General features: G+C 31.9%; 5 protein-coding genes across 5 annotated transcripts; 3 read left to right on the top strand and 2 right to left on the bottom strand.

Annotated features, from left to right (window-relative positions):
* Positions 1-721: 721 nt before the first annotated feature.
* Tsp_07590 (putative membrane protein) lies at positions 722-1,516 on the bottom strand. The gene is made up of 2 exons (XM_003381010.1): positions 1,285-1,516; positions 722-993 (listed from the first exon to the last, which is right to left on the bottom strand). The coding sequence occupies exons 1-2, from the start codon at positions 1,514-1,516 to the stop codon at positions 722-724; spliced, it is 504 nt and encodes a 167-aa protein (XP_003381058.1).
* Positions 1,517-3,414: 1,898 nt separating this feature from the next.
* Positions 3,415-3,770, top strand: Tsp_07591 (conserved hypothetical protein). Its single transcript, XM_003381009.1, has 3 exons — positions 3,415-3,544; positions 3,569-3,708; positions 3,738-3,770. The coding sequence occupies exons 1-3, from the start codon at positions 3,415-3,417 to the stop codon at positions 3,768-3,770; spliced, it is 303 nt and encodes a 100-aa protein (XP_003381057.1).
* A 170-nt stretch (positions 3,771-3,940) lies between these two features.
* Positions 3,941-4,519, top strand: Tsp_07592 (hypothetical protein). Its single transcript, XM_003381008.1, has 3 exons — positions 3,941-4,042; positions 4,164-4,350; positions 4,410-4,519. The coding sequence occupies exons 1-3, from the start codon at positions 3,941-3,943 to the stop codon at positions 4,517-4,519; spliced, it is 399 nt and encodes a 132-aa protein (XP_003381056.1).
* Positions 4,520-8,987: 4,468 nt separating this feature from the next.
* Tsp_07593 (putative Ku70/Ku80 beta-barrel domain protein) lies at positions 8,988-13,253 on the bottom strand. Its single transcript, XM_003381007.1, has 15 exons — positions 12,521-13,253; positions 12,175-12,227; positions 11,984-12,100; positions 11,815-11,908; positions 11,466-11,643; positions 11,286-11,399; positions 11,082-11,196; positions 10,817-11,018; positions 10,597-10,709; positions 10,333-10,533; positions 10,053-10,280; positions 9,789-9,985; positions 9,645-9,732; positions 9,288-9,341; positions 8,988-9,164 (listed from the first exon to the last, which is right to left on the bottom strand). Exons 1-15 carry the CDS (start codon positions 13,251-13,253, stop codon positions 8,988-8,990), a joined length of 2,664 nt encoding a protein of 887 aa, XP_003381055.1.
* Positions 13,254-14,988: 1,735 nt separating this feature from the next.
* Tsp_07594 (1-phosphatidylinositol-4,5-bisphosphate phosphodiesterase delta-4) lies at positions 14,989-18,193 on the top strand. Its single transcript, XM_003381006.1, has 17 exons — positions 14,989-15,066; positions 15,423-15,535; positions 15,608-15,677; positions 15,737-15,830; positions 15,888-16,005; positions 16,069-16,154; positions 16,214-16,331; positions 16,403-16,565; positions 16,622-16,709; positions 16,765-16,944; positions 17,015-17,125; positions 17,188-17,240; positions 17,300-17,438; positions 17,488-17,637; positions 17,710-17,774; positions 18,083-18,117; positions 18,139-18,193. Exons 1-17 carry the CDS (start codon positions 14,989-14,991, stop codon positions 18,191-18,193), a joined length of 1,716 nt encoding a protein of 571 aa, XP_003381054.1.
* The last annotated feature ends 263 nt before the right edge of the window (positions 18,194-18,456 follow it).

Below are 18,456 nucleotides of genomic sequence, written 5' to 3'. Positions count from 1 at the left end.
ACAACGGAATTATTTTTTTCCAAGCTGCCTGTCGTGACTGCATGACGCTGACCAGCTGCACAAAGGTGGAGGTGTGCATGCAACTGACCATTTCAAAAATAGCCATACACAAAAAATAACAGTTGGAAAGCGGTATAGAATTGAGGACGACAGGCGCCACCCATCGTGTCCATTTACTGCATGGTCATCGAGCAGCAAATGACCGTTGATTGGCGTCGACCTCTCTCTCTCTCTCTCTACCTTTTTTATTCCTGCTTAATGTGTGTATGCGCGCGCGCGGGCAGTCATGCTTATGTCTGTCACTACCACTCTATGCATTTTTTTGTCTCTCATTATTTTTCAACTTATTCAGGCAACAGAAGAACATCGAGAAACTGAAACGCACAAATGGGAGGAGGGTCAATTTCACCAACTGACCAATCAAATTATATTTTAGGCCAATAGCGCTGCTAGATCACCTCGTGACCGACCAGTTAGTTGATGATCATTATTGGTGTTGCGCTTTCGTCGTGACCAATTAAAAAAAAATTTTTTTTAATTAATATTGAATCAGAAAACAAATTTTACGTGATATTCTAAAGAAATTTTCCATAGGACGGAAAAAAAACTAAATGTTAAACACCAACTACTAACTTACAACACTACTACAATCGCTCATTCTCCTCTTTGACCGGTCCACTGCTCATGCCTGCATGTCATCCGAGATGAATAAACTTGTCAATTACAAATATATCATGTTAAATAAATCAGATAAGAGATAAATATATTCGACAAGAAGCTCAAATTCGTGAATGCTAAAAATGATCAAACTGTCTGTCTGTCCATCTACAGCTTGAAGTTGGCATGAAATTTCCCAATATTCCTCTTTGGTCTCTTTTCTCAATTTATAATCACGTGCCAATTCTTTTACATTCCCACTAGATTTGATACGCAATATTGCGTAATGGATAATTTTCAAATGTAAACTAATTTCAAATATAAAATTCATTATCACTGAATAAATTGAATGTATTTTTTCTTTTTATCTTCATAATTGGCGGATAAAAATTAAATTTATTAGATACTCTTAAATAACTGTACTTTAGTTTAATGGAAAAAACAGATTTTCAAAGTTGTGGACAAAAAAACAGCTGGAAAAAAGAAAAACACACGAACAGTGCAACATTATATGGATTATACACTCCACAAAACAAGAAAAAAAACAAATTGAAATTGTGAAAAACTTGCAAAATAATCAAATTAAAAAAAAATATATATATATAGTTCTCATTTTATCAAGCTAACCACACCCTTTTTTTACAACAACAACAAATAATAACATAGTAAAAGTGAAAAAAAATTCAAACACAAGCAAAAAGAAGGAAGCATTGTTGATTCGTTCAAAACAGGATGATGACAAGCCAAGAGAAGGTGTCGGTCGATCTTGTGATGGGGGTTGGGTTAAACTGGACTGGCTTTGCATATTTCGAGCAGCAAGCAAGCAAGCAATTAGACAAACGACATCAAATTCTGTCATTGTCAATCGACCATCACACACATCTCGTGTCAAATGATTTTTCGTTGTTGTAAAAATTCCCTATTAATTCGCTCATTACATGCATACTGTTGCAACGATGAAATAACAAATAAACGAACCAATTTAAATATAATTTAAAACAATAAAACGAAAATATTGCTCACTCTTTTTTTGCAAATATAATATTTCAATATTTGAAAAATTATAATGATAACAAAACAAAAATAGACAACTGTGAATAATGGAAAATCTATAAATCTTATTTTTTCATAGGATGAGAAATGAATTTGTTATAAATACATAAAATTTTCTAAAATACTTCAAAATCATGGACGCTTTAAAAGTTTGCTCATCCCACTTCTTCAGACACTGCTGTTGCAGCAGTATGCGCGCCTGTGTTTCATTTTGCAACTTGTCATCAGCTCCACTCAACCGCTATCTATCCTCTTCTCAACCTCGAGGCAACTGATAAATAACATCAAAACTGCTGCTGGACGGCTGACGTCTGCTTCTTTTCCCAACAAATGCTTTTATTCACTTTGTTCCATATCTTTTTTTTATAATTGTAATTATCTGGAAAAAAATTTTTCCCCTCTGATTCTAGCTAACCTACCCAGTCTTTGACAACACGCAAACACTAAAAATTTTTGAATCTACAAAACAAAACAGAGAACTGTTATTTCTAAAATTGAATAATTAATATATATAATATAATACAATATAATCGGTCAACTAGTAGTATCATCTGTATTGGATTGGATTCGATTGGATTGGATAATCTTAAAAACAACAGAAAGAGGATATGTATTCAATTGTTATTATGACGGTAACAACAATAGCAGGCGACCAGGTGGTGATGGTGATGGTACTGTTGAGTGAAGCCAAACAGTGAAAACAAACAGGTGTAGAGGATGAAGCTAGGGCAAGATTACGCAAGCCAAAAAAAAGCAAGCTAAAAATCCGGTCCAATTCCAACACCTGCTTGCCTGTCTAATAGAATCTAGTATCACAATATTTTCAACATCGGCTCAAATTAGACGACCGTCTTTTTACAGTCATATTCATATTCATATTCGAGGTCAACATTGAAAGAGAAAAAAGGGGGTTGGCACCCAGCAGACCTAGACGACCCAGTGAACTTTAACGGTAACTTTTCCCCGACAAATAATAATAATGATGGATATATGAATGAATGAATGAATGAACGAATGAATGAATGAATGAAATCAGTCAAAAAGAGCCGACATTGCAGAACAGCATCAAGTAGCAGCCACAGTGTCAATGGACAGTCGTTGATGACCGACCGGTGTCAACACAACAAGCTGCTGCAATGTTACCCAAAAACTTTTTTTCAATCATAACATTGCAAATTTACATAATTAAATTTTTTCACCTAAAGTTTCAGTATAATTGCAAATCAACATCAGACTAGTCATTTACAAGTAGAACAAGCAGTTTGAATACCCAAGAAAAAATAAAATAAAACTAGAACATTGAAATTAAAAATGTGTGACAATTTTTAATTCAACATTTTAAAGGATGCTTTCTTGCTGTGCAAAAAAATGCTCAAAAAATATGCGACATATGCAAGGTTTGAAGAAAAGAAAAAAGAAAAAAAATTCATGGATTTCAATCAATAAATAATTCACGTAATTCAACTGTACATGGTTTGGATATGTGACATGGAAATTACATAAATTAAAATCAAATCGCTTAAAAATTTCGTCAATTTGTTCAATTCAAAAAAAAATCCTGCATAAACAACCCTGATCTCTTGACCATTTATTACAACTTGCCAAATCAAATTGGAAAAAAATTAAATAATTTTTATCCATCTTTTTTAATTTTTTTCCCCACCTTTATAAATTTTTACAAATCAATGTTGCATACATGCATACATGATCAACACGAAACATACCGATGAATGTCAATTAAACGTCGATGAAAAAGCCCAAAAAATGCTAATGTGGTCGGTCAATCAGCGAATTGCAGTGGCAAAACATTCAAAGCTACCCAACGCAGCCGACGGTATTTTTCTCATTTTTTATTTAGCATACCGCTTTGTTCGAAAAACTGATTTGTTGCTTGCGTGTCCGGCGAAAGCAAATGCTGCTGCTATTATTTATTACACAAATTCTCAGCTATCAGATTATAGGCGAGAAAATGTGATACCTTTATTTCCACCGGACACTGTATGCATAAATTGGATATTCTTTATCAGGCAAGACAGAATGAAAACTTCTTCCAATCATAACAGAAAAAAGTACAACATATAAAACATAACAATACGTTTTTTTCTCATTACTTTTCTACGTATACAATATGTAATATTAGTTATTTCGTTTAGCTAAGTGAAAAGAACATTTGGCGTCAGTATCAGTGGCAGTGGAAAAATAAATACATCTCTACAAAACAGCTTTCATTATGAATCATTTAGCTGCTGCTGCTGCTACTACCAGCTGGCACCACCAGTTGCTTGTTCATTATATTACACGGCATTCATCACCACTGTCTGACTCTGAAGTGGTCAGTCGCAGCAATAAGAGATGGAATTTTTTTCGTTGAGCAAAAAAGAATTGAAGCAAAACAATGTTTATCTAATAGAATATTTAAAAAAGCATCCTAATGTATTAGGGTTAGGATGTAGATGTTGATGTTGATGTTGAATGAGAACTGCAATGCTTTGTTCACCTTTTTACTAGTAGAAAAGAATATTTTCTCAAACGAATCAGTCAACCAGCCAATGGTGTTGCTGATTGATGCACAAGCAGAGCAAAATAGATTGGATTTTCGACAACAAAACGACGGAATTCGGTTTGGCCCAGGCCCAAGCAGTTTGTGTGTGTGTGTGTGTGTGTCAGTGTTCGTTTCGATCAGCAGTTCTCAATTAGAGCCATCATGCGCAATTGGTGTCGAATAATACTATTGACATGGATCAATCCCGAAACATGCGGAGAAGAAAAATTACCACCACCATCACCATCACCAGTAGCAGCTAACTAATCCATATAGCCTACAAAGCCATCTTGACACGATCTCCATGCACTATTGCTACTTTGGTTGAACAATAAACAAACTTTGAGGAGATGACTCGCTCGACACGACGACACTAGTTTTAATATAATATTTGTTGGAATATTAATCCACCAACAAGACAAACACATCAATTATTATTATTATTATTATTATTAAATTATAAAATGAAAATTTCGCTAAAAGAGAAAAGCATTGTTAAAAACTAGAAACGCTAACCAACATTTTGTATATAATTAAAGAACACACCCCAAAGCTTGCACTTGTTTTGGACAAGTACTGTGAAAATTCTGTTGTAAACAAACATGTTTCAGAAAAGTAAACAACTCAAAATCAACGGATTACAATAATGATTTCAGTCAACTTACATTGAATAAATAATATTTGAATATTATTTCTTCACGGTAGAACAAAAATAAGAGATGTTGAGATTCAATTTTTTCAGACGCGCTGATCAAGGATAAAGGAAAAAAACTTTCAACCAAAATTTCACCAACAACTGCTAGCAGCTAACACTAGAAGCTTGATGACCACACTACAAACCGGCACTGAATAAAAATAAAAACTAGGAAAAGTAATCAAAAAGCATACAAACAACTGCGCCAGTTGATATTAACATTTTGCAATAATCGTTTCCATTTTCAGGACAACTGTTGGAATAAAATTTAAACTCCATTTGGCTTTATCTACTTTTTTTGAAAATTCAAAAAGCCGTCAAATGTCATAGCTTTTCTAATAAGCTTTCAAACACCTAATGGCAAAAATCTGTTCATCGAAGCGGATCTCACTGTTCGGATATAATTGCAACAATAATTGTGCAAATCGAAAACAATTTTCCAAACATTAATCATTGTCATAAAAGTTAAATGCCTACCTCTGTGAAAGAAATTTAATTTCACAAACCACACACACACACACACACACAATGTTCATAAAAGATTACTGATTTGATCTAATGATTATTTCCAATAATTTTTATAATAAATTGTTCATAATGTGAAAGAAAATTATTGAAAAAAAGGAAAAAAAATTATTATTCTGTACAATAATTTAAAAAAAATACCAATCTGTAAAATTTCTTTTTTCACATTTGTGAATAAATTCACCACTCACTGGTTTACAGGAGCAGCACAAATAGAAAAGGTCAAAGTCATCAATGCTGTGTAATGGTCAAAAGAACGGTTCTTCCAGACCAACTGACGACGGAAGAATACGACCTGCAGGTAATTATGAATAAATAGTATTTCCCCCCAAAGGGTCAAAAATAATAAATATAACTTATACACAAAAGATGAAAAAAGAAAAACCAACCGACAAATATTTTATTTATTACTCAAATAAGAATATGCAAATAAATAAATAAATAAATAATCTTTCAGTTTAGAAAGACATGAAGAATGTTGCAGGATGCAACAGAATCGGTTGACAAAAACAGCGGTCAGTTTAGCGATCCGTGACTTGAAGTGGACATTGGACATAGTGGATAAAGCTGCCGAAAATTCAATGCAAAGTGCACTGGACAAGCAGAAACCTTTGATGAATAATCGATGACCAAGTGGGAACAGGGACGCTGATCGACGGCTGTGAATGCCCGTCCATCCGACGCAAACAACCAACGCCAGAAGGTTCCCCACCCATCTCGCCCACGCATACATAAATACTATCCATTCAACAGAAAATAATTATTCCGACAATTTAATGTACCTTACCGACTACTATCTCGCTTTATCTTGCATCCATCCATCTAATTAATGGTGAAAATACAACGCGCAACATTTTCAACAATCACTTTTCCAAATAATTATGATCATCATCTGATTAATTATTACTGTAATAATAATAAAATAAGCATAAAAACAGACAATACGCACCAAATAATTATTATTTAAAATGTACACAATATATGAAAAATGGATGAATAATGTCGACAACAGAAAGTGAAAAAAAAATTTTTTTCTTACAAACAACTTTAAAATTTCTGCCATTGATTCAAAACAAACGACTGACGATGACAACGCAATAACGACTAAAGAAGAAGCAGCAGCAAATGGAACAATTTTCTCCATCAAAGTAATTATCATCAAAAGCAACTTACAGGCAGTGCATCCATGCAATCGTATTTGCTGTTATCATTATTATTACTGCCGCTGAAGCAACCGAGCGTCCCAAGTCCTGTATCACAACACTAATCATGGTCAATCAATCGATTTTTTACCAACTATACACAACATCCAGCCCGCATGCAACAATATCACAGCATCATATTTATCGTTTTTCTTTTCTTTTCATGCATCTAAAGCAGACAATAAAATAATTTCATGCAGAATGTACAAGTTAAAAAAACTCTCCAACACACAGAGTATTAGAAAATAAAAGCATTTTCCTGATGCGTATTATTTATTAATTTTTTTTTCACCTTTGAACTAAATATTTGTTCATTATACTTGTTAAAAGCATTTTGCTAAAAAAATTGAAAAGATCATCCGTAAAAATTGAATTCTATTATACTAATAAAATGTTCTTCCACTGATCAAAATCTACAAGCAAAATATGCTTGAAAAACAACACTACCTGGAATTTCATATTCTTTATCCACGTTAAAGTAAATTAAAAAAATTTTTTTTTCTTCAACTAATGCAACATTGACAATAAATGAAAAAAATAACAAATCGAGAAAAAAAATTATATATAACAACAATAAGCCAGCCTTCTGCTGCTTGTTTTGAATGTTGGAACAAAATATACGATTTGTCTTGTGCAAAGAATATGCAAATGATGTTTCAAACTGTTCTTTCACAACACTAAGTAAAAAAAACAAATAAAAGATCAAAAAAAAAGAATAGTCGATAGATGAACTGTAAGCACAAGGAAAAAGCACAACAAATAATGAAGAAAAAGTTGGGCACGCCCATGTTGTGAGAAATTATTTCTCTCTACAACAACTTACTACTATATCATAAATATAAAATGCATGCCAATCGATCAAACCACGCCCAATTACAATATCCACAATTCGTAAATTAAAACATAAAATTTAGTCAGCATTACACAATAACAAAAATATAAATATCAGCAACAAAAAAAGATTGGTCAAAAACAACTGCTTCTCTTCATCAGATGCAGATAAAAATAAAATCTACTTATCAAAATGATGAAAGAAAGACAGACAACAAACAAAATTCAGCAGTACGGCCGGGTAGAAACATATATATATATATATATATGCTAAGAACAAAGTTGAAATCTCTTCTGATAGCACGTGTGAATTTAGAAGAGCATGCTTGTGCTTCAAAGGCGCCGCCTTGGCTAATGAAACTTCAAAGGTGCTCGTTTAATTGCAAGCAATAATTTTGACGAGTCGACTTTTGCAAATTCAAAAGATTTATTCTTCAAAGAAATAATAGCTGCTGCGGTGGCTAACTTCTACTAGCATCATAATAATTACCCAAAAAAATGATTAAATTAAGCATAAATTGTTGAACAAGCGCAACAATCAAAATTTCCAACTTTCAAAAATCGAGCAAAATAAAATTATTACTATTCATAATTGTTTTCAAATAAAATATACAATTTTAAAAAAGAGTGAAAGCCTGAAAAAATAGCAATAAATTTTCTGAAGAATAAAATATAAATAAGTAATAAGAGAAATAAATCAACTTGCAAATAATAATCTAGTGATAAAAGTTGTAAATGATGATGGAAGCTTAAAAAGAAAAATAAAAATTATCATTCTATTTAAAATTTAATTGTGTAAAATATTGTTCACGTTTATTCATCTTGTATGTCCGTGGCTTCGTGTACACTACTGCTAATATTAATGCACAATGCACATATCCAAAAAAAATACATGAAACAAACCTCAAAAGAAATGTATTCAATTAGCAGAAATTGTAACTGACATTTCAATTGAAACTGTAAATTTCACAAGAGACGAGAATAAAACGTGGGCAAGGAAAAAACACTGAAGAAGCGAAAGCACAAATGAGATGATGATCGGCTTTAAAATGATGTTGTACCATAAAATTGTAAGGTGAATATAAAAGAGTACACTTCAGCAACGATGGAACAAGCAACGGATAACGAACCACACAATTTATTGAATTCAACTTCACTGAACAAATACAATATCCGATTTGCGTAACTTTTTTTCAAAACTGATCAGCCGGAAAATATCCAAGCTTTGACAACTACCATGCACCATCTGCTTAGAAATTTTGAAGAGATCAAAATCAATTCTAATTCACAATTAAGCAATGGTCTCATTGAAAAGCATGATTGACACGCAATTCCCAAAAGCTTAGAACCTGAAAAAAGCAACAAATATACACACACACATATATACATATCTATATTTCCATTTCAATATCCACTTACTGCACTAATGGATGTTAACTTTGAGATTGTATATACTTTTAGTAATAAAGAAATTGATAAATACTTATTCCAATTCATCTATCAAATCGGTTGAATCCGGAAGTTGTGGATTATTTTTCATAATTTCATCAGATACTTCTTCAGAATAAAAGCTCACAGCATCTTCTTGTGAAATGCTACTGCTCTGGCATTCATCAACAGTTATCAAACCAAGAGAATCTGTATGAGCAAAAAAAGGAAACTAATTATTATTATTATTATGATTAAAAATTTCCTAAATCATAAAGCTCAGCAATGCAAAGCAAAAATAAAGACCTTTCTTATTTTTCAAAAGCAACCAAAAATTTTTTTGCTTTCCAAGCACGAGTTCACATTTCGCCTGTCTCAAAATTGTATTGTACAAATCAGGCAAAGATTGCTGGAAAAAAAATTGAAATTAATTGTTTTTCAAAATTCTCCTCTACCGTATATTGTGTAAACATATGAAAGTCACTTTAATGCAAACTGGACGCAGTACAGCGCAACAATGCAACGCTTTATCGTAAAAAACATCATCATTGGATTCTTGAACAAAAGTCAATATCACATTTTTCATTTGTTCGCAAACTGAACAAACAAACAGAATAAAAATTATTATGAAAATAAACAAATACACAAATTTTTTGCCTTCAGAAATTTGATTTTTTCCAATTTGAGAAGAGATTTCAATAAAATCTTGAACAGGGTTTACAGTGCCAATTTTCATTGTAACAATTTTCTCATCAATTGCATGAAAAGAAGCAACTTTTGCTGGAAATGCGTCACAAAGCCTAAAATAAAATTCAATTATTAAAATTAAATAAAATTAAAATGCTGAAAAATTGACTCGTTTTTGAACACTTCCGCTGCTGTACGTTTCCCTTTGGCATTTTCAACTTTTTCCAAAATGAAATTCTTTCTCATCAGATCAAATGCATTCTTAGCATTATCCAACAACGCTACGTTTGGTTGTACATCTTCCAATAAATCATCTCTCAAAAATGGTAATTTTTCTTTCGGTTGTAAAGCACGAAAAGTCATACACTAGATTCACATAATATAATCATGAGCACATTTTACAAATAGAGATATTTTACAAGAGAAAATTTACTCGAAATAAATTCTGATAATAAGGATTTTTCACTTTTGACCATTTGAAAATTCCATCACCACTACTACTAGCTGATGATGATAAATCAGTCATATTCATGGCATCGATAAGCTTGTCAACAGCTTCGAGTTGTTCATCAGTGACGTGGCATTTTTCAAATTCGCCTATTGACTTTTGATCGACAATAATCAAATCTTCTTCAAATGGAAGAATTACAAATACAAAGCACTGAAAAAGAAAATCATAATTAAATATCCTTCAAATAAAAAATAAACTCTACTTCATAGGTATCCTTTAAAAGGGGAATCAAGACACCAATTTTCGGATTCGACGCCACATTGTATGCATAACGTACAAGTATAACTTTGGAATTGGATTTGCAAGAATGTATCAAAGCTGAAAATGCTTGACAAGCTGTGGCACTTTTCGGATCTCCAAAAACAAAATGCGTACCATCTCCAGCAAAATGCCACTGCTTTACCTGAAAAATGAAAAATTTATTTCCACCAACAATACCAAGCAATAAACAATATTTATTTTATACCATGCAGCGATCGAAAAAGCCCAAAACTTTGAAACACTTTTCACGATCTTTATATTTCGCTTCATTCAAGTCAAATTTATTAAGAGGCACTACTGAACTACCAAAACGAAATGCTAAATAATAAAACAAACAAACAAAATTTAATTAATCAATTAATAATATGACACATGACATTCAAGTTCTCTCTCTCTCTCTCTCTTTTCTTTTTAAATTCAAAAACCTTTAACAAGATAACTTGAATCCACTTCAACGCCAGACCAAATTTTCGAAGCGGTCGAAGAAATAATTTCTTCATTCGATAATAATAATAATTCATCTTCGTCATCCCATGATCTTACATAAGCACGTTCCAATTTCACATCGACATAAGGATTTTCAGCAAATGCCCATTTCCAACTTTGATTAAGTTTGTAACATTTGCACTGAATACAAAAAATTTTTTTCAAAAATAAAATTTTCAACTTCTTCAATTATCTTCAATTCACCTTCAAATACATGCAAATCGGTATTTGCAATATTGTACCAAATTCAAGATTACACTTCCAAGGAACACTTCTAATGGAACGTCTTTGAAAAGAGCCGAGCATATTCAAAGCATCGCTATCAAATCAGTGTGTATATTTTTATTAAAATTTATTCAATCAATTTTCAAAAACAAAAAATTAAAATTCAACTGCTAAAACATTTACTTCAAATTGCAATAAATTCCATCCACAGCAGTGATAAATTCTTTCGCATATTTCCACGCCTTTGGATAATTATCTTCTTCCACATTACTGGCACATAAATCATTGTTGCATGATCTATTTAAAAAAAAAGAAATAATTAATCAAATATTATTGAATTTAAAAAGAAAAAAAAGAAAACACATAAATGCCAGCTCCAATTGGTGCTGTTTGATCGCTTTCGTAACATTATCCATGTCATCTTTGTTGATGATGATATTTGCATCAAAACTTGAAAATAAAACAATCGACTTTTGTTGAAATTTTTCATTTAACGTTTTTTCATCAATACAATGAATGCAAACTTGCAATACTTTCAAAACTTGAAAAAAATAAAAATTTATTACATTACTTATATACAAATATTGGAAAATAATTCAAATAAACATACAATCTATAGAATGCAAAGCAGGCGATGTTGTTTCTATTGAATTCAACGAAGAAAATAATTCCCACGACGAAACTTGGAAATTGTTCATTAAACTAATATTACTGTATTTATTCTTGTCAATGTCACTAAGAGGATTTTTCGAGTCGGCAGTATTGTACAAAATTAACGCCAGTTCGTCTTTCGATTCAGAAAATATCTTAAAATATCCACGCAATCAAGACACGTTCTCAAAAATAAAAAATAAAAAAATTCCCTCCCCCCCCCACCTTACCCGCCTTTGGACAATCCACTGAACACATCGTAAAACGGTTCCAAGAAGACAGCGTCCCTTTGCAACAGTACGTTCCCTCATTCCAGGCCCAATATCAACACAAATTGCAACAGCTTCCTAGATAAGAGATTATCATTTGAAAAATTAAACTTGAAAAAATAATCAAAAATTTCTTCTTCATTTTATATTACTTTCATAATCGCTTTTTTCTTATCGTCAGTACAAACTGCGGGAATATATTCAACTACAATAAATTCAACAAAAATACAAAAATTCAAACAAGCAATAATACACCCTACTGAGTGGGAAATTTAAATATAAATATTGTTTATAATATAAGTAAAAAATAAAAACGGCAACATATTCAATAAAAGATAACAAACGCTGCTATTTCAAATCAGTTAGTCAAAAAAAAACAAATCATTCAAGAAAAGAAAACAAATTTATTTCCCATGCATCACATCATTTGAATAAAAAATAATTTCGAATACAATCGCAATACTATGCTGATGAATGGAACAATTCTCTACCAAGGACGAGTTGGAGGACCAACATCAAGATGCGTTACACGTCGACTGAAATTTAAATCATAGAAATCTTTAGGTTCTTTTGGAATTGGAAATGCTTTGTCCAATAATCCAGGATAGTCGCGTTCAATTAAATCTTGATTACGAATAAAGCTTCGTGGAAAATGATGATAAGAACGTATTCTATTCATCCAGTTAGGCTTATTGTATTTTACGTGATAATAAATGCAAAGAGTCGCCAGCATTCCGATAAAAAATTTCGGCACTACAATGCGAACAAAATGACCCTTCTTCAAACCTAATGCCGGTATCAAAACTTTTCGTTCCAATGAATCCCACGGATAACGATACAAACGACGAATTGGATTCAAATGCATCACAGCGCTTTCAACATACACTGGCTCGTCTGGATGCAATTTCTGATCCAGAACCCACTTTTTACGCCATTCAATTTCTTCTGGTGTCAGACCAACAACTCTGCTCCGTTCATCTTTCATATGCAATTCCAAATTCATAGGATTTGACGGGATGTGCGACGGTGCATCGGATGAACTTTCCGGAGGACGATAGAAGAACGGATTCGGTGCATCTGTAAAAGACAATTCCCACGGTCCGTAGCTTTTCTTGGGTCCGTGACCACTACTAGAGCTGACAATTTTCAATGGTTTGCCGGCTGTTGCCGTGTCAGCAGGAGTATTCAAAACTTCATCGCTACTACCAGTTGGTTTCTTTCCCTTGTCCATTTCTTAAACCAGATACAACTGTATAGAATCTTAAATCAATAACAAAATTTACAGCAAATTAGCAGCCTATAAGTTTGTTATAAAATGCGATACAGTAAAACATATTAAAGTATTATAATAAACTGAGGCTCAGTGATTAGTATTTAAAACTGGAAAAATCAATAAAGCTTAAATAAAAATAAATTAAATGAATGAAATAGATATAGCATTTCAAATTACAGTACATTTCTACAATAAAAAAAATAAAGTGCCAAGTTAACAAGAGCGCCAATAAATGGCTTACTTCTTATTGAACATATAAAAATCGTAAATAAATATTAGAAATTAATTTATAAATGTATAACATTAATAAACAAAATTGTAATTATGTTAGTATAAGAATAGCGAAGCATTTGAAAATTAGCATTCGTCTACAACTGGTTGCTTTGGAAATTTTTTCTACTGAACGACCTGCTCTGCTTGCACATGTTATATAAAGGAAATTTGTGAGCAATTTCATTTCTTATATCATATGCACAAAATTGTACGAAAGTATCATAATTGAAATAAACATTGAACAAATAAAAAGTTTCTTAATGATATTTATATTTTTTTTAACTTCGTACTGTACAAAAAAAGTACTTGTTTGCTTTTACTCTACAGTGAGAAAGAATTTCAGGAATGTGGCACAAATGATTGCATTCGAATGTAGAGGAATGAAATTTTGCAATGGATGAAAATAGGAATATTTTCTGAAGATGAAATCTTGATTGCATATTTTATTGTTTTGCAGAAATGGACAGACAAACGAACACTGACTTGGTCAATGTTGAAACCACCATGCGCCGTGTGAAAAACAACGGCCTTGTTGCGTCTAGTCCTTTGATTTTAAAATTGGCTGCTGACCAGCGTCACATCATTTATTTTGATAATGCTTGCTTTAAAACATCGAAGACAGGTAAGTGAATTTTGCTTGTATTTATACGTTTATTGTTGGGAAAAATATTTTGCGGTCGGTTTAAAGCTTCCTTTCACTCAACCAATCAAGAGATGATAAATTAATTTTTATTTTAAAATTTTCAGATATTTTTTGGGGGAGAGGGAGGGAGGATTTTGTGATACAGTAAATTATTGCTTAATGGCGATTCTTCTCTTTTGTTTTTTATATCGTTGTTCATTTTTGAAACATAAAGCAACAAATGGTGAAACATTTTCACTGCAGTTGTTCATTTGATCAACCAGCAGTAGCATCACTTTACGGCCTACTTTCAAAGGTGAAATTGATCAATCGATCAATGAATGATATTATTTGAAATGGCAAAGGCTGCAAAAAAGGCAATTATAGAATTTCCAAATGTGTTACTTCAATAATGTGAATTTCTTAAATGTAAAATTAAGAATTTTTTAATCAAGAAATGATATTAAAAAAATCATACATGTATACATATGATTGGGAGAAATGGAGACTGATTAAAATTGAATTGGACATTAAACAACAACAAATATCATTCTACATCCGAACATTTTAGCATCGCTCAACAAAGCATTGGAAGTGAGATCTGGCTGGAATACGGATGTTTTTCACAAAGCAATGAAAAGCAAAACTTTTGTCACCAAAGTGAATGTAAATTTCTTTTTTTTTCACATGTACAGTTGAAAATTATTGTTGTGAAATCTGTAAAGGAAAGTGCATGTTTTTCCATTATTTTTCGCCATCCGATTCGTCATTTCAAATCGTTGAACTTAATCTGCGAAGATGCACAAACCAGGCAAAATTGGGTACATTTTCTCACCGAAGCAATTGAGAAGCTCAAAGAAGAACATGCAGACTTGTGTGAATTGAAATATCCTTTCTCATTTTATTATTCACATTAATTTGACATTAATTATTATTCATATCTTTAATGATGATGTGTACAAAAATGAATAACTAGTTAATTGACTGATTGAATCAATTCGCTTAACTCTTTTTTCTCTTTGGCCCTTTTTACGTGGCTTAGACGACAATTCAAGAAGGCGGACAAAAATCGAAATGGCTATTTAACATTCGAAGAAACGTGGAATTTGTTGCTTTCATTAAATTTAGAATTGGACAAGCAAATTGCCAGGAAGACTTTCGAAGTTTGCAGCAATTTTATTTGATTTATAATTTTTTTTCCCTTTCATAATTTAATTTTTCCACATTGTTAGAAGAGTGATTTTCGAAAAGAAGGTCCATCAGCGGATGCATTGGATTTTGACGAATTTCATCACTTTTTTCGTTTCTTAACTGATCGTCCAGATTTGAGGGACATAATCCGTCAGTATGTTTGTTTGATTGTTTGTTTAATGAAAAAATAATTTTAATTATTATGTCGATTGAAAATTTTTTCAAGATTGTCCGAATTTCACGAGGAATTTTTCACCGTTGAAGATTTGAAAAATTTTCTCACCAATATTCAACAAGTAAAACATTTTTCACAATTTCAAATTTCATTCATTCATTCATTCAATTTTCATTTCAGTTATCTGCAATCACATTGTCACACTGCCGGCAATTGATTAGACGTTACGAGCCGGAACCAGAAAATCAAAAATCGCTTAAACTTTCTTTCCACGGTATTATTAAAAATTATAATTTATTTAGAAAAATTATAATTCAATTTTTTTATCCAGGTTTGCGTCGATTGTTACTTTCCGAAGCTGGCAATATTGTCAAACCTGAACACAAAGTTATCTATCAAAATATGGAACAGCCGTTGACAAATTATTACATCTATTCAACGCACAATACGTAATAATTCAATTTCCAGCAAACAAATAAATCAACGGTGAAATAATTTATTCAAATTTTCAGCTATCTCTGTGGTCATCAATTGATGGGCGACGCAACAATTGAAGGGTACATTTTAGCTTTGAAGAAAGGAGCTCGGCTGTTGGAATGTACGTTTGTTTATTTTTTTTTTAATTTTTTGTGAAAAATAAATTTTCACTTTCAACAGTAGACATTTGGCCTGGTGAAAATGATCTGCAAGTTACGCATGGTCACACCTTGGTCAAGCCTGTATCGCTCAGTGTTGTATTGAAAGCGATCAACAATTATGGCTTTTCTACTACACCGTATTCATAATTATTTTTATTCTATTTCAGCATTGATTAAATCATTTTTCTTTTTCTTATTTTTCGTTTAGTTATCCAATTATATTATCTTTGGAAATTCACTGCGATGTTCGAAAACAAGCAATCTTGGCAGATATGTTGGTGAAAACATTCGGCAAGAAACTTCATAAAAATGTTGCTCATTTGAAAACACTGCCATCACCGGAAGAATTGAAGAATAAAATACTTTTAAAAGTTTGAAACTTGTCGTATATTACAAATAAAAAAAATTTTTTTTCTTTCAAATCTAGGGTAAAGGTGGTCTTGCAAAAGAATTAGCAGCTCTAATTGCAATTGTTTCGGCTAAACTGGTCAATCCATTGGTGGATTTAGAAAGACGTCAGTAGTTTGTTTATTTTATTGTTTTCTTTAATTATTTATTTGATCATTTAAGATCCAGTAAACAGTATGGCTAGCAAATCGGAAGATCAACTGATTGCAATGGTTGAAGAAAATCAACCTGCTATGGTGAAGTATACTTCTCAACATTTGGTGAAATGCTACCCAAGAGGAACACGCACATCGTCCACAAACATGAATCCAGTAGTTTACTGGCTTGCTGGAATTCAATCTGGTCACTTAAATTTTTTTTCTATTTTTTATTAAGAATAAAATAATAATATTCGGATAGATTTTACTTTTAGTTTGTTTGAATGTTCAGACCGCTGATTTGGCAAATGATTTGAACACAGCTATGTTTTCAATTAATGGAAACTGTGGCTACGTATTGAAACCAGACTGTTTGCAAAATAAAGGTTCAAATCAATCTTATTCCTATTACATTTGATATATTAAAACTGTTGAATAATTTTTTTAGAATCTTCCACTGAGCAGCAGGTGAAAAAGATGATTGTTCGTGTATGGATTATTGTTTTTTATATGAAAAAAAAATCGAATATGAAATCAACGTCAAATAATTCACATTTCAGATACTTTCTGCTAATTTTTTACCCAAGCCGTCAACCACTACAAATAAAGAAGATGTAATTGATCCGTATGTCAAAGTTGAAACTTTTGGCATGCCTTCAGATAGAGTGAAATACAGAACAGCAGTGATTCGAAACAATGGTAACGTCAAATGATTGTTTATTTGATTGAACACATTACTTTATGACAGGTTTCAATCCATGCTGGAATGAATCATTTCGAATTGATTTGCGCTATGCTGATTCAGCTTTTCTCAGATTTTGCATCAAAGACTATAATTTAAGAGCAAAAGATGACTTCATTGGCCAATGTACAATTCCTGTGAACAGTATAAGACCTGGTATATATAATTCTATATATATATATATATATTTATTTATTTATTTATTTACGATAAAGTTATTGTTTTAAGGTTACAGTTATATTCATCTGAAAACAGGATTTTACAGACAAGAAGATCCCGCTGCTGTTCTATTTGTTTTTATATCTTTCAATGCAGAATGATTTACAACTTTGTAAATATGTTTTTGCCAAAATTGTGTAATAATTACTGTGTCATATAATAAAAATTTTCACGATTATTCTATAAATTATGAGTGAAATAATAACTGATTGAATAAAGTAGTATAAATAAAAAACATTTTAAAAGAAAATTTACTATTTTTAAACAAAAATCTGCTTGATTTTTTCCTTGTTCTGCTTTAAACTTCAGCTGAAATCCAGCTTCTTTTTTTCCTTGCCTTTCATTATGGCTGCTTTGAACAATTTCAGATAAAGTTGTACAGATGAAGGTGTGTCGTCATTGCCCGGAATTGGATAAGTAATTAAATTTGGATTGCAGTTCGAATCTACAATCGCCACAACAGGAATGGCCATTTTGGCCGCTTCCACAATAGCAGGATGTGGTTCGAATACATTTGTCAAAGTTTTGGTCATGATGATCAAATCTGGATGACGAATCTCGAAACCGAATTTATTTTTGGAGTCACTCAACAAGCTTGGAATCCACTGGCGGCAGTGAGCGTATTCGCCACACTCACGGGCCGCCTTCTCTACCATATGCATAGTCATTCTGTAAAACTCGATTTTCTTGTTAGATCAAATATGAAAAATTATTAATTTATACAATTAACTGAAAAAACATTTCTCACCTATCGTT

Source organism: Trichinella spiralis (genome assembly GCF_000181795.1).
Source record: "Trichinella spiralis strain ISS 195 chromosome Unknown Scfld2, whole genome shotgun sequence".
NCBI lineage: Eukaryota > Metazoa > Nematoda > Enoplea > Trichinellida > Trichinellidae > Trichinella > Trichinella spiralis.
This window is presented reverse-complemented; position numbering and strand designations above follow the sequence as displayed.

What these genes read in the sequence shown, in the direction of transcription:
- Tsp_07592 (XM_003381008.1), top strand. Translation starts at nt 3,941, where the DNA reads ATGAATCATTTAGCTGCTGCTGCTGCTACTACCAGCTGGCACCACCAG. An exon ending in CACTGTCTGACTCTGAAGTG is followed by an intron (nt 4,043 to 4,163) that starts GTCAGTCGCAGC and finishes GTTAGGATGTAG; the next exon opens with ATGTTGATGTTGATGTTGAA. An exon ending in GTTTGGCCCAGGCCCAAGCA is followed by an intron (nt 4,351 to 4,409) that starts GTTTGTGTGTGT and finishes TCTCAATTAGAG; the next exon opens with CCATCATGCGCAATTGGTGT.
- Tsp_07593 (XM_003381007.1), bottom strand. Translation starts at nt 13,253, where the DNA reads ATGGACAAGGGAAAGAAACCAACTGGTAGTAGCGATGAAGTTTTGAAT. An exon ending in TGATGTTGGTCCTCCAACTC is followed by an intron (nt 12,228 to 12,520) that starts GTCCTTGGTAGA and finishes AATTTATTGTAG; the next exon opens with TTGAATATATTCCCGCAGTT. An exon ending in GGAATTTATTGCAATTTGAA is followed by an intron (nt 11,197 to 11,285) that starts GTAAATGTTTTA and finishes CTGATTTGATAG; the next exon opens with CGATGCTTTGAATATGCTCG.
- Tsp_07590 (XM_003381010.1), bottom strand. Translation starts at nt 1,516, where the DNA reads ATGACAGAATTTGATGTCGTTTGTCTAATTGCTTGCTTGCTTGCTGCT. An exon ending in TGTTGTAAAAAAAGGGTGTG is followed by an intron (nt 994 to 1,284) that starts GTTAGCTTGATA and finishes CAATTTATTCAG; the next exon opens with TGATAATGAATTTTATATTT.
- Tsp_07594 (XM_003381006.1), top strand. Translation starts at nt 14,989, where the DNA reads ATGCACAAACCAGGCAAAATTGGGTACATTTTCTCACCGAAGCAATTG. An exon ending in AGGAGCTCGGCTGTTGGAAT is followed by an intron (nt 16,155 to 16,213) that starts GTACGTTTGTTT and finishes CACTTTCAACAG; the next exon opens with TAGACATTTGGCCTGGTGAA. An exon ending in AGAATAAAATACTTTTAAAA is followed by an intron (nt 16,566 to 16,621) that starts GTTTGAAACTTG and finishes TTTCAAATCTAG; the next exon opens with GGTAAAGGTGGTCTTGCAAA.
- Tsp_07591 (XM_003381009.1), top strand. Translation starts at nt 3,415, where the DNA reads ATGATCAACACGAAACATACCGATGAATGTCAATTAAACGTCGATGAA. An exon ending in GCTACCCAACGCAGCCGACG is followed by an intron (nt 3,545 to 3,568) that starts GTATTTTTCTCA and finishes TTTTTTATTTAG; the next exon opens with CATACCGCTTTGTTCGAAAA. An exon ending in CTTTATTTCCACCGGACACT is followed by an intron (nt 3,709 to 3,737) that starts GTATGCATAAAT and finishes ATTCTTTATCAG; the next exon opens with GCAAGACAGAATGAAAACTT.